This window comes from Notamacropus eugenii, chromosome 7 (assembly GCF_028372415.1).
Source record: "Notamacropus eugenii isolate mMacEug1 chromosome 7, mMacEug1.pri_v2, whole genome shotgun sequence".
NCBI classification, from domain to species: Eukaryota; Metazoa; Chordata; class Mammalia; order Diprotodontia; family Macropodidae; genus Notamacropus; species Notamacropus eugenii.
This window is the reverse complement of record NC_092878.1, coordinates 155,625,923-155,640,304: the sequence shown is the minus strand read 5'-3', so window position 1 is coordinate 155,640,304 and position 14,382 is coordinate 155,625,923. Positions and strand designations below refer to the sequence as shown.

Below are 14,382 nucleotides of genomic sequence, written 5' to 3'. Positions count from 1 at the left end.
TGGTGTCCAAGAAATTGCTTTTGTGGAAGAAAAGAGGGGAGAAGTTGACAAGGTTGCTGCATCCTTTCTACCTGACACGAGACATCTCCCTGTGGGAGACACAAGCCCTTCCACCACTGACAGCACTGCCAGCAGCAGCACCATGCCCAGCCATGAAGTCCCTGCTTCCTCCAAGAATGCTGCAGGATCCACAGGTCACACATCGGGAGCCCTTGCCACAGCTGCTGCTGCTGGTGACAAAGCCCATGCAAAAGAAGGTGGCACAGCAGCAGCAGAAATGACCAACCCCCAGAAGGACATCCTTCCAGTAACTTCCACCAGCATCCCAGCAGCTGAGGGTATTTCCTATGTGGAGGATGGTACAGAAATTGTGGCTACTGTCCCCAATGCACACGCTGAATACACTGAAGCTCGAAACAACCAGACCATTACTGAAGGGAACCCTTTGTCCATAGGATATGGTCATCACTTGTCAACTAGGTATCTCACCCTTCCATCTTATCAACTTCACGCAGTTCACCTTGCAAAACAGGACTCAGCTGACGATGTCATTCGAACACCCACAGAAAGAAGGAAGATAGAAACTGAAAAACTATCTGCCATTGACAACCCCAATAGCCCAGACACCCCCTTCATAACAATGACCACCGCCTTTCAAAATACTGACACCACAGTCCATGCCTCTGGACCTGAGTATGAAACACTTATAGAGGAAGACTCAAGACATGATCCTAAAGGAAGAAAGGAAGAGGATGGTGATAACAGCATCCTAGAGGCAACCAATATTACCCCCTTTCTCTCACACGACAGCATCCTCCAAAGAGATGATCTTGCACCTGAAGGTTATCTGAATAATTCTGAAGAAGACACAGCCTTCACACTTGATCCAAACAGATTTCAGACTCATAGGGGATATTCCTTGGCTAAGGCCACAAATTCTCCACCTGAAACAGCTGCTTCCAAGTTTGAAGACATTGTTATTTTGGAAAAGGATGGTCTGGCTGACACAGATGCTGATTTCCTTCTTCCTGACATTTCTTACCCAGGGTCTGATCCCACTGTTCTAGAAAAAGCCAAGACCCCCATGGCAAGCAACAGGGACTTCCTTTTGGCTTCCACAGAAACAGAAGCTTTTCCCTCAAAGGACATGGACTCTTTCGATAACAAAATTGCCCATGGAGAGGATCCCAGTGAAGTTTCTGGGGCTGAGATAGAGAAGATACAAGAGGCAGTTGCTACTCCCATGACTTTCTTCATCACTCCTAAAGCTAACATCTCCTACGTAGGTACATACACTGAACCCTTGATGGATGTGACAGCTACAAGTGCCTTTGTACCCACAAAGAGGAGCACCCCAGCTATATCCAGGGCCACTACTTTTTATGTTAGATACTTTAAACCGCAAAACCACACCACTGTTTCAGAGGCAAATTCCACTCTTGTGTCCACAGGTGACACCACTTTACTAACAACTGAAACTTTAAACTTTAGCCCAGGTGCCACTGCTGGAATTTCCCCAGAAACTTTCCATTTGAAGGAAAGGTCATTGGATGATGCTGATGTGATAGTGTCTGAGGCATCAGGGCCTGTTTCTGAAAAGCCTTTACCTATTAATGGGGCTCTTATCCCAGAATGGAATGTCCTCAGTGTCCAAAGTGACCCTCAGGCCCTCCAGCTGGAATCTACACTTCCTCATGTTGATTCTACCGTCTTGCTAAGGAACCCTGCCTACACCAACCCTGATACAGTTGGCACAGTAAAAGAAGACCCGCTCACAGAGACAGCCTCCTCCAGTGAAAAGTACCCATCTCCTAAGAGAACTACCTCTGCAGCTGCACCCTTTAACTTAAGGGAAGATACTGGCTTTAGGACTGGAGCCACTCCATATGAGGCTGATGCTCCTATAGAGGAAATTGCATCTGATGAGCAGGAAGCAGCACTTCACAGAGTGGAAGAGGTAGCAGAAGAAGATGACATTCCTCAGGAAAGAGAAAATACTCCCTCTTCCACTTACTTTTCACCTTTTATGTCGGGTAACGATACCCTTGAAGGCAAAAATTCAGACCCTGAGGATGGCTCAGTTTTCCATGAAGCAAATAACAACCATGTAATCATTGATGCTATCAATCCTCCCCTTCAAATAACCACTAATGGAGAAACAAAGGCTAGTAATTCTATTAGTCCCAGAGATGAAAAACCTTCCACTGTAGTCAACTCAACCACTCAGAGAGCTGATGACAACATTAAGACCATCACAGCTGACCCCATCCCAGATGGAATGATCAAAGCTACTACTGAATTTAAAGGAATTACCAACACAGAACAAAATTATTCAGAACCTGAAGATATAGCTTATCTGCCTGATGTAGCTGACCTTTCAATAAAAAGAAAGGCTCAAAGGGATGGTGATGTTGGTCCTGATGCAGACTCTCCTTTGGCCTCCAAAGATACAAGGCCCCCCAAGGCAGGCAGCACTGGTCCAGTTCCCTTTGCCACCCTCCTTGAAGATAAAGATAACTCCACATTTGTCCCTAGAGACTATGCTACAAATAATGTGGCTGGTACCAAATTCCCTAAACAAGAGACCAAAACTGCTGTGGCAGAAATGGCTGATTCCCAGAAGGACATATCCTCAATGACTTCCTTCACAGCTCCTGCAGATGTTAGGATGCCCTATACGAATACAGGGAATGAATATAGAAAAGACTTGGCTGCAAATGCAGCAATTCCACTTACATGGAAGGCCCTTGTCATGGTGGCTAAGAATGTCATGCTTCCCTCTGAATACATCCAACATAACAGTGAATCTGCTGCTTCTGAAGTGGGAACCGCCACATCCACAGGAGGTACTCCATTAACAGCCCTCACGAAGCCTATCTGTGAGCACCTTCCTCCTTCCAATAAATCCCAGATAAATTACCATGGAAGAGACGTGACACCAATCATTTTCGAGGCCTTAGAAGCTGGGCCTGACAACTCTCTTCCAAATGATGCTGCCACTTTGGGCCAGCCCCTCACTAAAATGGAAACAGACCTTCCCACCCTCTCACTGGTAGCTGCTCTTCTTCCAGATGATTCCAGTAGATATACCATCAAGGCCATCTACACAAGGCATGCTGCAGTTACTGCTAGAAAAAAAGAAGCCAGAACAGTCAGCGTGCCTGACATTTTAAACACTCCTAACAATGTCCCTGGAGCAGATATTGGAGACAGAATTAATCCCTCTGGTTACCAGCTTGATATTATCATAGAGGAATCTGCCTCTATGGAATTTGATGAAATTCCTTTTGTGGAGGAAGATATTTCAGCAGAGGGAGATGTTATCTATCTGGAAGAAGAAAACAACTCAGATGATGATTTGATGACCTTTGTCCTTGACAACAATGTCTCTGCCTATGTCACTGAGGATTACACCATTGCCCCTCTAAGCCCCATTATAAACACACCTACCCTCACACATGAGCCATCTCAGCTAGGGACTTATGCATCCTACAACAAGGCTGATAGTTCGTACTCCTCATCTGAAATAGCTACTGCCGATCCTACAGAGACAAAATCTAAGGAAACTAGTCATACTGTTATCCTTGAATATGAACCAACTGACTCTGAGATTCATACTACCATGTTGAAATCTGTGGCTCCTCGGACAATAGCTTATTCCAGCTCTGATGGAAGTAAAAAAATATCTTCAAGATTTCTAAAAATGACCACTAAGGAGCAAAATAATAAAGTTGTAGATGATGCCACCACCTTTCTGCCACAGACATCTAACCCAAAAAAGAAAAGAACCGACTCTTCATTTGCTCTAGACCCAGACACTGGGTTCCTAACAGAAGAGAGTGAGACTTTTACAAAAGGCACCTTTGGCTCAGCTGGGGAACCTGCCTCCATAGAAAATAAAGAGACTTTGGACATGAATATTGCAGCTGATGTTTTTACTTCAGGAAGAAACACCAGTGTCACATTACTTGAAGAACAATACTCAAAAAATAACCTCAAAACTGTTGGGAGTGAAATATCTACTTCACAGGACAGCACTAGTCCTTCAGAGCTGCTCATGTCCCATGGAACTGACAGAATTTCTCACATGGATGAAAACATGGAAACTGTAACTGACATGGTCACCACAGCAAACATGCCTGCTACAGAGAAAGTTGCTTCTGTTGGTGTCCTTCCTGTTCAGGATGGTGATTCTCCCATTTCTAAAGCAGATGTCACCATGTTACTAGACAACAATCCTTTATTAACTCACGCAAAGCCCAGCCTTCCTCCTGATGCCAAGACTGACAATGCTGCAGCTTCTCTACAGGGGAAAAATGAGGCTTTGCTGGATGATTATTTTCTAGTATTAGAGGAAACAGAGACAGTGGTTGAGCCAACGGAACATGACACCAATGTACCTGAAATAACTCTCCTTAGTAAGGATGCCAATCCTTTAGCATCAGAAGACAATGTAATTCACATTGAAGAAAGCCTTTCTTATGATACTGACTTAGTTGGAGGGGCTCACTCTAATTCTGAGGATAATTACATTACCCTTGAATCAGATGCATTTTACCTGAATGTAATCATGAATTCACACCTGACCAACGCAAATGGACCTGAAACCATAGCTTTCAGGGATCCCATTACCGCTGGGGAGAAAAACAGTGAGGATGAACTTTATGCTAAGAATCTTCCAACTGACAAAGCCAAAGTTCCTATGGAGACCATAACCATGATTGATGTCATCACTGATGGAATTAAAACAACTCCTCAAGAAGTCACACCTGGTAAAGAGAGTAACAGGGCTGCTGTTCAGGTGGCTGCCTTTGAGCCTGACATGCCACACTCAGAGACAAGAGTGGGCACCCACAAGGACAGTCACATTGTTTCTGACTGGGATCCCGCCTTCACCAGAACAGATCCGAGCAGCTTCAGGACTGAGAGCACTAATCTTGCTGAGAATACTACTTCTCCTGAAAGCCAGGAAACAGTCATCCCAAAAGATACCATTGACCCCAGAGCAGAGTGTATGATCACTGCAACTGATGCCACATCAGAAGAAAAGGAGGAAAATAGCATGGCAGAAATAACCAGTTTAGAGAATGATGTTACTCCTATGTCCTTCATTTCTCATAAGACTGAAGACATTGAACCAACAACTAATTCAGGTATAGCAGATGTTATCACAGCTGAAGAAGAAACCCCCACATCCCTGTTTTCAGCTTCGATCCTTTACAATGGATATATTAAACCTGAAGATGGCCCCATTGTTTCTGGGGCAAATTCTGCTCCTGTGTCCACAGATGATACCACTTTACTAAACGATGCCACTGTTGATAATACCCAAGAAACACTTCCTTTGAAGGAAATGTCATTAGATGATGCTGATATGACTGTGTCAGAAGCATCAGGGCCTATTTTGGAAAAGTCTTTACCTGTTAATGGGGCTCTTATCCCAGAACGAAATGTCCTCAGTGTTCAAAGTGACCCTCAGGCCCTCCAGCTGGAATCTACACTTCCTCCGGCTGATTCCACTCTATTGCCAAGAACCCCTCCCTACACTGACACTGATACAGTTGGCACAGTAAAAGAAGACCCAGCCACAGAGACAGCCACTTCTGGTGAAAAGTACCCATCTCCTAAGAGAGCTATCTCTGCAGCTGCTATCATCAATTTGAGAGAACATACTGACTTTATGATTGAAACTGCTAGATATGAGGCTGATATTTTTGTAGAGGAGATTATATCTGGTAAGCATGGAGTAGCATTTCAGAGGGAGGAAGAAGATATAATAGCAGAAGAACATGGTGTTACCCAGGAAAAAGAAAACACTCTATATTCCACTGACTTTTCAACCTATATATCAAGTAGCAATATCCTGATGGGTAATGAATTAGACCCTCAGGATTATTCTACTTTTCCCAAGAGAGAAGATATCAATTCTATCTCTGAAGTGAATAAAATCACAACTGATCTATCCAAATGTGCTGCTCAGCCTGCCAGTTCACAGAACAGCATACCCACTGTGACTTCTTTTTCTGTTCCTGGAGCAGATAGAATTTCCTTTGACAATCAAGACTCTAAAACTCCTCTGTCTTACTCAGATTTAACAGGTGACATGTCTTTCATGGCACAGGCCAACCCAATAGTGGCCAAAGTCCCGACTCCTACTTCTTTACCTAACAGATCTGAGGATGACATTCTCATCTCTAGAAGTGGGACTGATAAATCCAGTGAAGATACAACTCTGTCTATGGACATAATCAGTATTCTTGAAGATGAATTCACTAGCGAAAAAGTTCAAGACACTCTCCAGGTAAAAGATGGCTCTCTGGCTGATCTGAAAAAGGCAAAATCAGCCTATCTTTTAAATCTAGTGACTGATCATTCTGCTCCCATGAACAATCTTGGTATCCAGGAAGGGTCAATTACTAAAACTCCAACTCACCTTCATGCTTTCCCATTGGATGCTTCCAGAGAGAACACCATCTCCAGTGTTGACTCCACAAATACTAAATATGATCCATCTACCACTAGGGAGGAGGACACCACCTCTGAGATGTCATTTGATGCCATTACTACTTCACCTGGGAGCTCTTTCCTTGAAGAAAAGTTCCCTGTGAGTAGTGCTGCTGAAGTGGTGGCTGAAGATCCACCCCCAACTCCAACAACACACATCACTAGAAACGTAACAGGAGAAACCATCTCCTCCGTGACTGATGACGCCGCCCCTGAAGAACAAACAGCTATCACTTCAGAAGCCCATCTTACATCCGTGAATGACTCTATACCAGAGAGCGACGTTATTACCACTGCTGTCAACTTCATGAACACTTTCAGCGACTTCATCAGTTCTGTCACAGACAAGCTTCCTCTTTTGAAGGAAACACCAACATCGGAATTTAACACTAAGCTCCGTCATGTTGAAACGCCCACTTCTGATGGGGCAGAAGGCGTCTCCTCCATAACAAACACTGCTAGGCTCTCTCCTGGGGTCATGTCTCTCACTGAAGAGGAAGTCATCTCCTATGAAACTGGGATCATCAGCTCAACATCCAACGATGCTTTTCTAGTGAGTGACGATGATGATGCCACAGTCCCAGCAAACGAAGTCTCTGATTTTATGATGCAGGATCTTGAAGGAGAGAAGATCACTGTGCTTGACAGAACCGCTCCCTCAAAGGAAGATGGCCCCAATGCCACGGCTAAGGTAAATGGCTTTGTACAAAAAGATGACATCATTGAAGAGAAAGACATGTTCAGCGTGGCTGATCTGACTAACTCGGAAAAGGAAGACACCACCATGTCTGAAACGTCTAACTCCACAGAGGAAGACACTGCTGATGATCATTGGCTTTGGATGGAGGGAAATCCTGAAGATGAGTTGAATGCAACAGTCCTGATTCTTAACGCCTCTAAAAACAAAGATTCCTCTGCATCAGAAGCCAAGAATACTCATGAAGATAAGAATACTATGAAAGCCTTCCTCACAAAACTGGTAGGTGGGCCAACTGAATCTGTGACTAATGTCACAGATTCCTTCCCTACAAGTCCCACTGCAGGACACCCCACAGACTCTAGAGAAGATTCCACAACTGCAACTGATGTCACCAACCTAAAGCAAGAGGACTCTAAAGACACCCTCTGAATGTAGTATAGAATAACATCTCCAACAAAAGAAATGAGGTGAGTTAGTTACCCATCTGAAGTTTGCCTGGCAAAAAAAAAGAAATAAATAAGTTTTGGGAATTACAAAGGATGGTGTATGGTAAGAGCAGAAAGAGCTGGGTCTAGAATCAGGAGAGACCTAGTTGTGCGACCACAGACAAAGGCACTTAATAGCTCTGCGTGTTTCCCCACCTACAAGGTGGAGATAGTGTTGTGAGAATCAGATTAAATAAATAGTTAAAATGTGTTTGCAAATCTTAAAATGCTACGAGAAGCATGGCCTAGTGGAGAGAGAGCTGGCCTCGGGTCCAAGGTTTTATCCAAGGTGTGACCTCTGACACAGATTTGCTTCCTAAATGGAAACCTTAACCTCTCACAGACCGTCTCTAAGGCTGTAAGATGAAGAGCAGAACTGCTCTGCATCAATAATTCGAGTTTCCTTAGCAACAGGCAGTCGTAGGCCTAGTCTTCTCCCCACTTCCTCTCAATGTTATACAGTATTGTTAACGCAGTGTATTTTAACTTTCTTTACAGAAATCTGACCAGGGAAAAAAAATAAACATTTTCTTGGCAAAACAAATGCAGACTTAGAATCAGTATAAAGACTTCATAAGGCCTGCTGGCATGCAAGAAAAAAACAGTAATAGCTAATATTGATGCTGCACTTTACAAATGCTATCTCATCCAGTGCTCACAACCCTGGGAAAGGAGGGGTTCTTGTTCCCATTTTACAGATGAAGAAACTGAGGCAGACAGACATTAAGAGAATGCCCAGGGTTGCCAACCTAGCAAAGTGTCTAAGGCTGGATCTAAACTGGGGTCTCGCCTGACTACAAGGGGCCACCCATGACTGTTCTGTTTTAAAAATACAGCACAAGTACTGGGTGGGGGAAGAAGGGAAGGAGAGAGAGGGAGAGACAGAGACAAAGACGCAGAGAGAGAAGACAGAAGAGGGGAGAGAAAAGAGAGAGCAGAGAGTGGGAGAGGAAGGAAGGAAGGAAGGAAGGAAGGAAGGAAGGAAGGAAGGAAGGAAGGAAGGAAGGAAGGAAGGAGGAAGGAGGGAAGGAAGGAAGGGAGGGAAGGAAGGAACTAAGGAAGGGAGGGAAGGGAGGAAGGGAAGGACGGAAGGAAGGAGGGAGAGAAGGAAGGAAGGAAGGAAGGAAGGAAGGAAGGAAGGAAGGAAGGAAGGAAGGAAGGAAGGAAAGAAGGAAGGAGGGAAGGAAGGAGGGAGGGAAGGAAGGAGGGAGGGAGGGAAGGAAGGAAGGAAGGAGGGAGGGAGGGAAGGAAGGAAGGAAAGGAGGAAGGGAGGAAGGGAGGAAGGGAAAGAGGGAAGGAGGGAGGAAGGAAGGAAGGAAGGAAGGAAGGAAGGAAGGAAGGAAGGAAGGAAGGAAAGAAGGAAGGAAGGAAGGAAGGAAAGAAGGAAGGAGGGAAGGAGGGAAGGAGGGAGGGAAGGAGAGGAAGGGAAGGAAGGAAGGGAAGGATGGAGGGAAGGAGGGAAGGAGGGAAGGAAGGAAGGAAGGAAGGAAGGAAGGAAGGAAGGAAGGAAGGAAGGAAGGAGGGGCTGGGGGGGCTTTCCCTGGGAGGTTGGTGCCGGACCCCGCGGCCCACCACCCCGGTCCGGTCAGTTCGGTTCCGGGCCCACCGCACGGGCGCCTCAGTAGGAAGCCGGCCGCTTTCCAGGCTGCCCTGACCGCGGGCGGCGGGCGCCTCGCACGAGGACTGACCCAAGGACACGGCCCTAGGCCACAAGAGCCCAGCTCCGTCCGCGACCAAAGGGCGGTCCCGTGGGGGGCAGTCCTCCAGGACCGCTCCAGGGCAACTGAAATCAGCGAGACGAGGTGTAAGCCTAGAGGGGCGCGGTCGCTTCCGTCGGCGTCTGCTTCCGGTGCTCGTGGGGGACGGCCGGGCCGGAAGAAAAGACGGAGCGGGGGTGGGGAAGGGGGGAGGCCGGGCCGCCTCCAGATCGACCGGCAACTCGAGGCGGCCCCTTTGGCCAGTGCCCAGCAACAGCCCGCGCCCTCCCACGGTAGGCAACACGGGAGGACGGATCACCCGTGATAAGGGCAGAGTCGCGTGAGCCATTTCCCTGGGCGCTTCCTCCGGAAGTGACGTCACGCTTTATCGGGCCTCGGAGGAGCGGAAGAGCGCGAGGCGCCTCTCTAGGCCCCTCATTCCTCCAAGACTCGGTTGTCCTTCCGCACACGTGGGGAAGGGAGGAGACTCCCCGGCCGAGCCCTCCCCCGAGCACAAGCAGCAGCCGTGGACGGGAGAGGGCGATTGCAGGCGCGTGTTTATGAATATTCCAAATATTGTAAGTGATTATTCAAGTTTCCCCCATATGAGAGCAATCCCAAGGCCCGCTGACCGCCAAGAGGGCCGTGGCGGATCCAGACCTCTCATGAGGCCTCAGACGGTCCCAGCCACGTGGCCCGACCTCCGCTGCCTCAGTTTCCCCAGCGCCCTTTACCTCCCTGGGTAGGGGCTTTGCACGATCTCACGCGGTAAGGGGCCCCGCCCAAACGCCCGCTACTTCCGTGGTAAGTCTGCCGGGACGCCTCGCGCAGACGCACGTGAACCGTGACTTCTGCTGATCCAAGCGTGAGCTGCCCCTCCCCCTCCCAGGTCCGCGCCCCGCCCCGCCCTCCCCCCGAAGGTCCCTCCCCTTCCCGGCAGCTGGGAGATGACGTCATCGCAGCCACGTGGACCCTTCCCTCCTCCATCCACACCACGTGCAGCGCGTCCATCTGGGCTGGAGGACTCGTCTTCAATAAATGTTTTGGAACTCTGCCTGTTGTCTGTGGATACGAGGGAGCGTGCAGCCTGTGTGGGAGGGGGGTCAGGGAGCAGGGCTTCGGCTCTGGGGGGGTCAGGAATGGTCTGGAGCTTTTTCTTAAAAAGAAGAAGAAAACATCTTAAAGACAAGTGGGGTGTGAAAAAAGGAAACGGTGGAAATTTGGAGAAAACCAACAAAGGGTGTTATGGGGGGGGGGGGGGGGCACAGGGGTGTAAGAGCCAGACTCTGCCGGAAGTCTGGAGATCATGTTTACATTCCAGTGAAGACAACAAGGACATCTGGGAATATGTGCAGAAGAAGTAAAAATAGAGTTAAAAATGTGATTTTGAGAGGGTGGGACTTGAGATCAAGGAATCAGAAGGCAGTGCTAGAAATGAGTCTTAAAGCATCAGAAGCATTCTAAGAGGCAGAAGCGAGTTGGATGTGTGTTCTGGGCATGGGGTACAGCCAATGCAAAAGCATGGAGATGGGAGATTGAGTGTCCATTGTGAGTAACAGAGGAAGATCCGGTTTGGCTGAACAGAACAGTGCAGATCAATGAAGCTGGATGTATAATTTGGGACCAGCCAGGTTACGTGAAGGGCTTTGGAAGCCAAACAGATGAGTTTATGTTTGATTCCACAGGGAGATGAAGTGTTGGGTTGTTGCAAGCCCAACAAAGAATCCAGAATCCAGATACCTCTAGAAATAAAATACGAGCCACTAAGAATGGTGAAAGTGCAGCCATTTTTATTTTCTCTTTTCCCTGGTGGCCACCATTTTGTGAGAGGAGGGAGTAAGGGAAAAGGTGGTTTAAAAAGAAAGCTACATCCCCTGGGAGGAAAAGTAAGTAGAATTGGAAAGGAAAGCTGAGCATCCATCAGGACATACAGGCAAATATGTACGAGGAAATATAAAGAAATATAGCATAGTTAAATATGGGTTTTGAGAGGGAAATCACTCCTGGAAAGGAAGTTTCTAGAGATCTGCCCGTGCAAAGGCAGAGGCTGGTCTATCAATATTCAAACAGCTTACGTTAGAGGATGATCGATTATTCGTAATCGACAGCCTGCTTTGCTTGTCATCATGCCCTGCTGCTTTGCGCATTGTGTATGACAATCTGACCGTTCCTCAGTGGATGGGGACTGACTTGTTTCAGTCTTTTGCTACCCTTTTTTCAGTAAATGAGTCTCCAATGTGCAAATGCCATCCCCAACTCCGGGTGAAATCCATTATAAGACCCCAGTCCCTTGTCATGGGTATATTCTTATCCTCAGCATGAGAATGTTCTCTAAGGGCACCTCTGCCTTCCAGGGCAACGCGGGTTCCCTTCAATCTCCGCATCCCTCCTATCCATTGATTTTAGCCTATTGTCACCAGGGCTGTGTTGGAGACAGCTCTAACAGCATTTTCAGTGTGAGTATTTACACCGTAGAAATCAGCAGTCACTACAATTTAGAGCTACATTATTTTGTTATCCAAACTTTCTATAATAACGTAGATTAAACTTCAAAGTGTATGTGTTCGCATTTCTCCCCTCCCCTCTCCTTCCAAGAACACAGCTGTTAAGCATTTACCAACACACCTGCGTATTGCTCTAGAAAATTGTTGAGCTCAGTTGTAGGACAACAGAAGGCTCAGGGAAAGAAGTCATCACCACATTGGAAGCTTAGTGACTGTAGGATAATAATATAATGACCCAGGGGGATGAGGATGATACATTTCCATCTTCTTATTTTGTGGATCAATTTTCATTAGTCTACATCTGGTGCATAACTCTACCATCACTCCCTTTTTTTGAGATTTTTTTCTACCACCTTGATGGTCAGATAATCTCAATATTCATGGTAGGTTGTTGTCCTTGACCCAAGTCACTGTCCCTCTAGTCTAGGAAGTGGAGTTGAGCAATTATATGGCTTCTTCTCCTCCCCTTGTGAGGTGTGGAGTTCTCAGGATTCTCTACCTCCAAAGAGTTTTAAATAAGGCTATAAAAGAGACTAGTACTCCTATTCACGCTAATGTACAGCATTTTTATGTAATGAAAACTCAATTTCTTTCTACTGAAAAGAATTAGATTTATGTTGAGTTGAACAGAACAAAGGAATCCTTTAAAAATTAAGAGTCAGAAATAAAAAAATGTGTCTAGGATCCCCACTATCAACTGCAAAGGATAAAAATAGTGTGGAATGTTTTCATTTAGTGAATGTATTTTACTGTGAACTAGTGCCAAGAGAATATACTAAGGAGAACAATTTCTTTTAAAGGAAAGCATTGGAAATATTACAACCAATCACATTCAAATACGTGTTCTAGTACATATTGTTTTCTCACCTTTCTGGTCATTAATTCAATGACCATGAATAGTTCTAGTTCATGTCCTGGAAATAGCATCCAAATTACTACAATGTCGACATTATCTATTGTTAACTAAAACTGGCCTGCCTTTCGTGACTAAGGTACACAAAGTGTCCCCTGTTTTGGAGGAAATATTTGTGGCCAAAGAGGTACAAAGCATTGTAGTCTTGTGGAAAGACATTTGGAATCAGAAGACCTAAGTCCAAATTCTAGCCATGTTATTCTTATTACATTGTGACCTTGATCAAGGGCATTCTCTTCTCTGACTTTCAAGGTTCCCATTTGTAAAATGAGGGAGCTGGAGCTAGATTAGATGAATCCTAAGGTCCCTTCCATCTCCAAATCTAAATCTAATCTCACAATTTTGTGAGAGAGGCAAATTAAAGAATATTATAAATAATCAATTAGTGAGATTTTGTTCCTTTTTGTGTATCCTTCTATAGTAACCACCCAATAATCAATAAGTATTTATTAAAGGGCTTTTTAAAGTATTTATTAAGAACTCTTCTCCATATCTTACTGAAAAAACATTGAAGCCATTTGCTGAGATCTCCCTTTCTCCTCTTCTCTCATCATTCAGATAACTTCTCCCATTGTCTTTTCCTTCACTTGTCTCACATAAAGAGATGGTCCTTCTCTACCAAGCCAAACTCATTCCCAAGTACAAGTGACCCTGTTTTATCCTATCATCTCCAATAGAGCATCCCATCATCCCAACATCTTCACTCATCTTCAGCCTCTCCTTGGGTCCTGGCTGCTTCCTACTGCCTACTAATGTGCTCATGTGTCTCCAGTCTGCAATCTCTCACTTAATCTCTTCACTTCCATCAGTTATCAGGCCATTTCTCTTCTCTTTCGTGGCTAAACTCTTTAAGAAGACCATCTATGATGGATGGATCTACTTCCTACCCTATTCCATTCTCTGTTGTCAGACCTCTGACCTCATCGTGCAACCAAAACTACTCTCTCCAAAGTTACCAATGATTTCTTAATTACCAAGTCTAAGAACCCTTTTTCAGTCCTTGACCTCTCTGTAGCCTTTGACCCTGTAGATCGTTCGATACATTCTTCTCTCTAGGTTTCCATGACATTCATTACTCTATCTTGGTTCTTCTCCAACGTTTCTGACTGATATTTCTCAATATCTTTTACTGGATCTTTATCGAGGTCATATCTGCTAATGATGAGTGTCCCATGGGGCTCTGTTCCAGGGCATGGTTCTCTTCTCCCTCTATCTTATTTTGCTTGGTGACCTGATCAACTTCCATAGTTTCAACGATCATATCTGTGCTAAGGACTCTCAGCTGACTTCCAGTCTCATCTCCAACTGCCTAGTTGACATCTCAGACTAGATGTTCTACAGATCTCTGAAACTCAACATCTAAAAGTAAAACTAAACCTTCCCCATTTCTGAACTTCCCTATGGTCAAGGGTACCACATCCTTCTAGTCATCCTGGCTTAAAACCTAGGTGTCATCCTCAACTCCTCATTCTCTCTTGCCCACTTCCATCCAATCTATTATCAAATCTTGTCTATTTTAACTTCATAACATCTTTCATATATGCTCCCTTCTCTCCTCGGACACCTTTACCACCCTGGA

General features: G+C 45.6%; 1 protein-coding gene across 1 annotated transcript; it reads left to right on the top strand.

Annotated features, from left to right (window-relative positions):
• The first annotated feature begins 1,084 nt into the window (after positions 1–1,084).
• CABS1 (calcium binding protein, spermatid associated 1) lies at positions 1,085–7,741 on the top strand. The gene has a single exon (XM_072625169.1). The coding sequence runs from the start codon at positions 1,085–1,087 to the stop codon at positions 7,631–7,633; it is 6,549 nt and encodes a 2,182-aa protein (XP_072481270.1). The 3' UTR covers positions 7,634–7,741.
• The last annotated feature ends 6,641 nt before the right edge of the window (positions 7,742–14,382 follow it).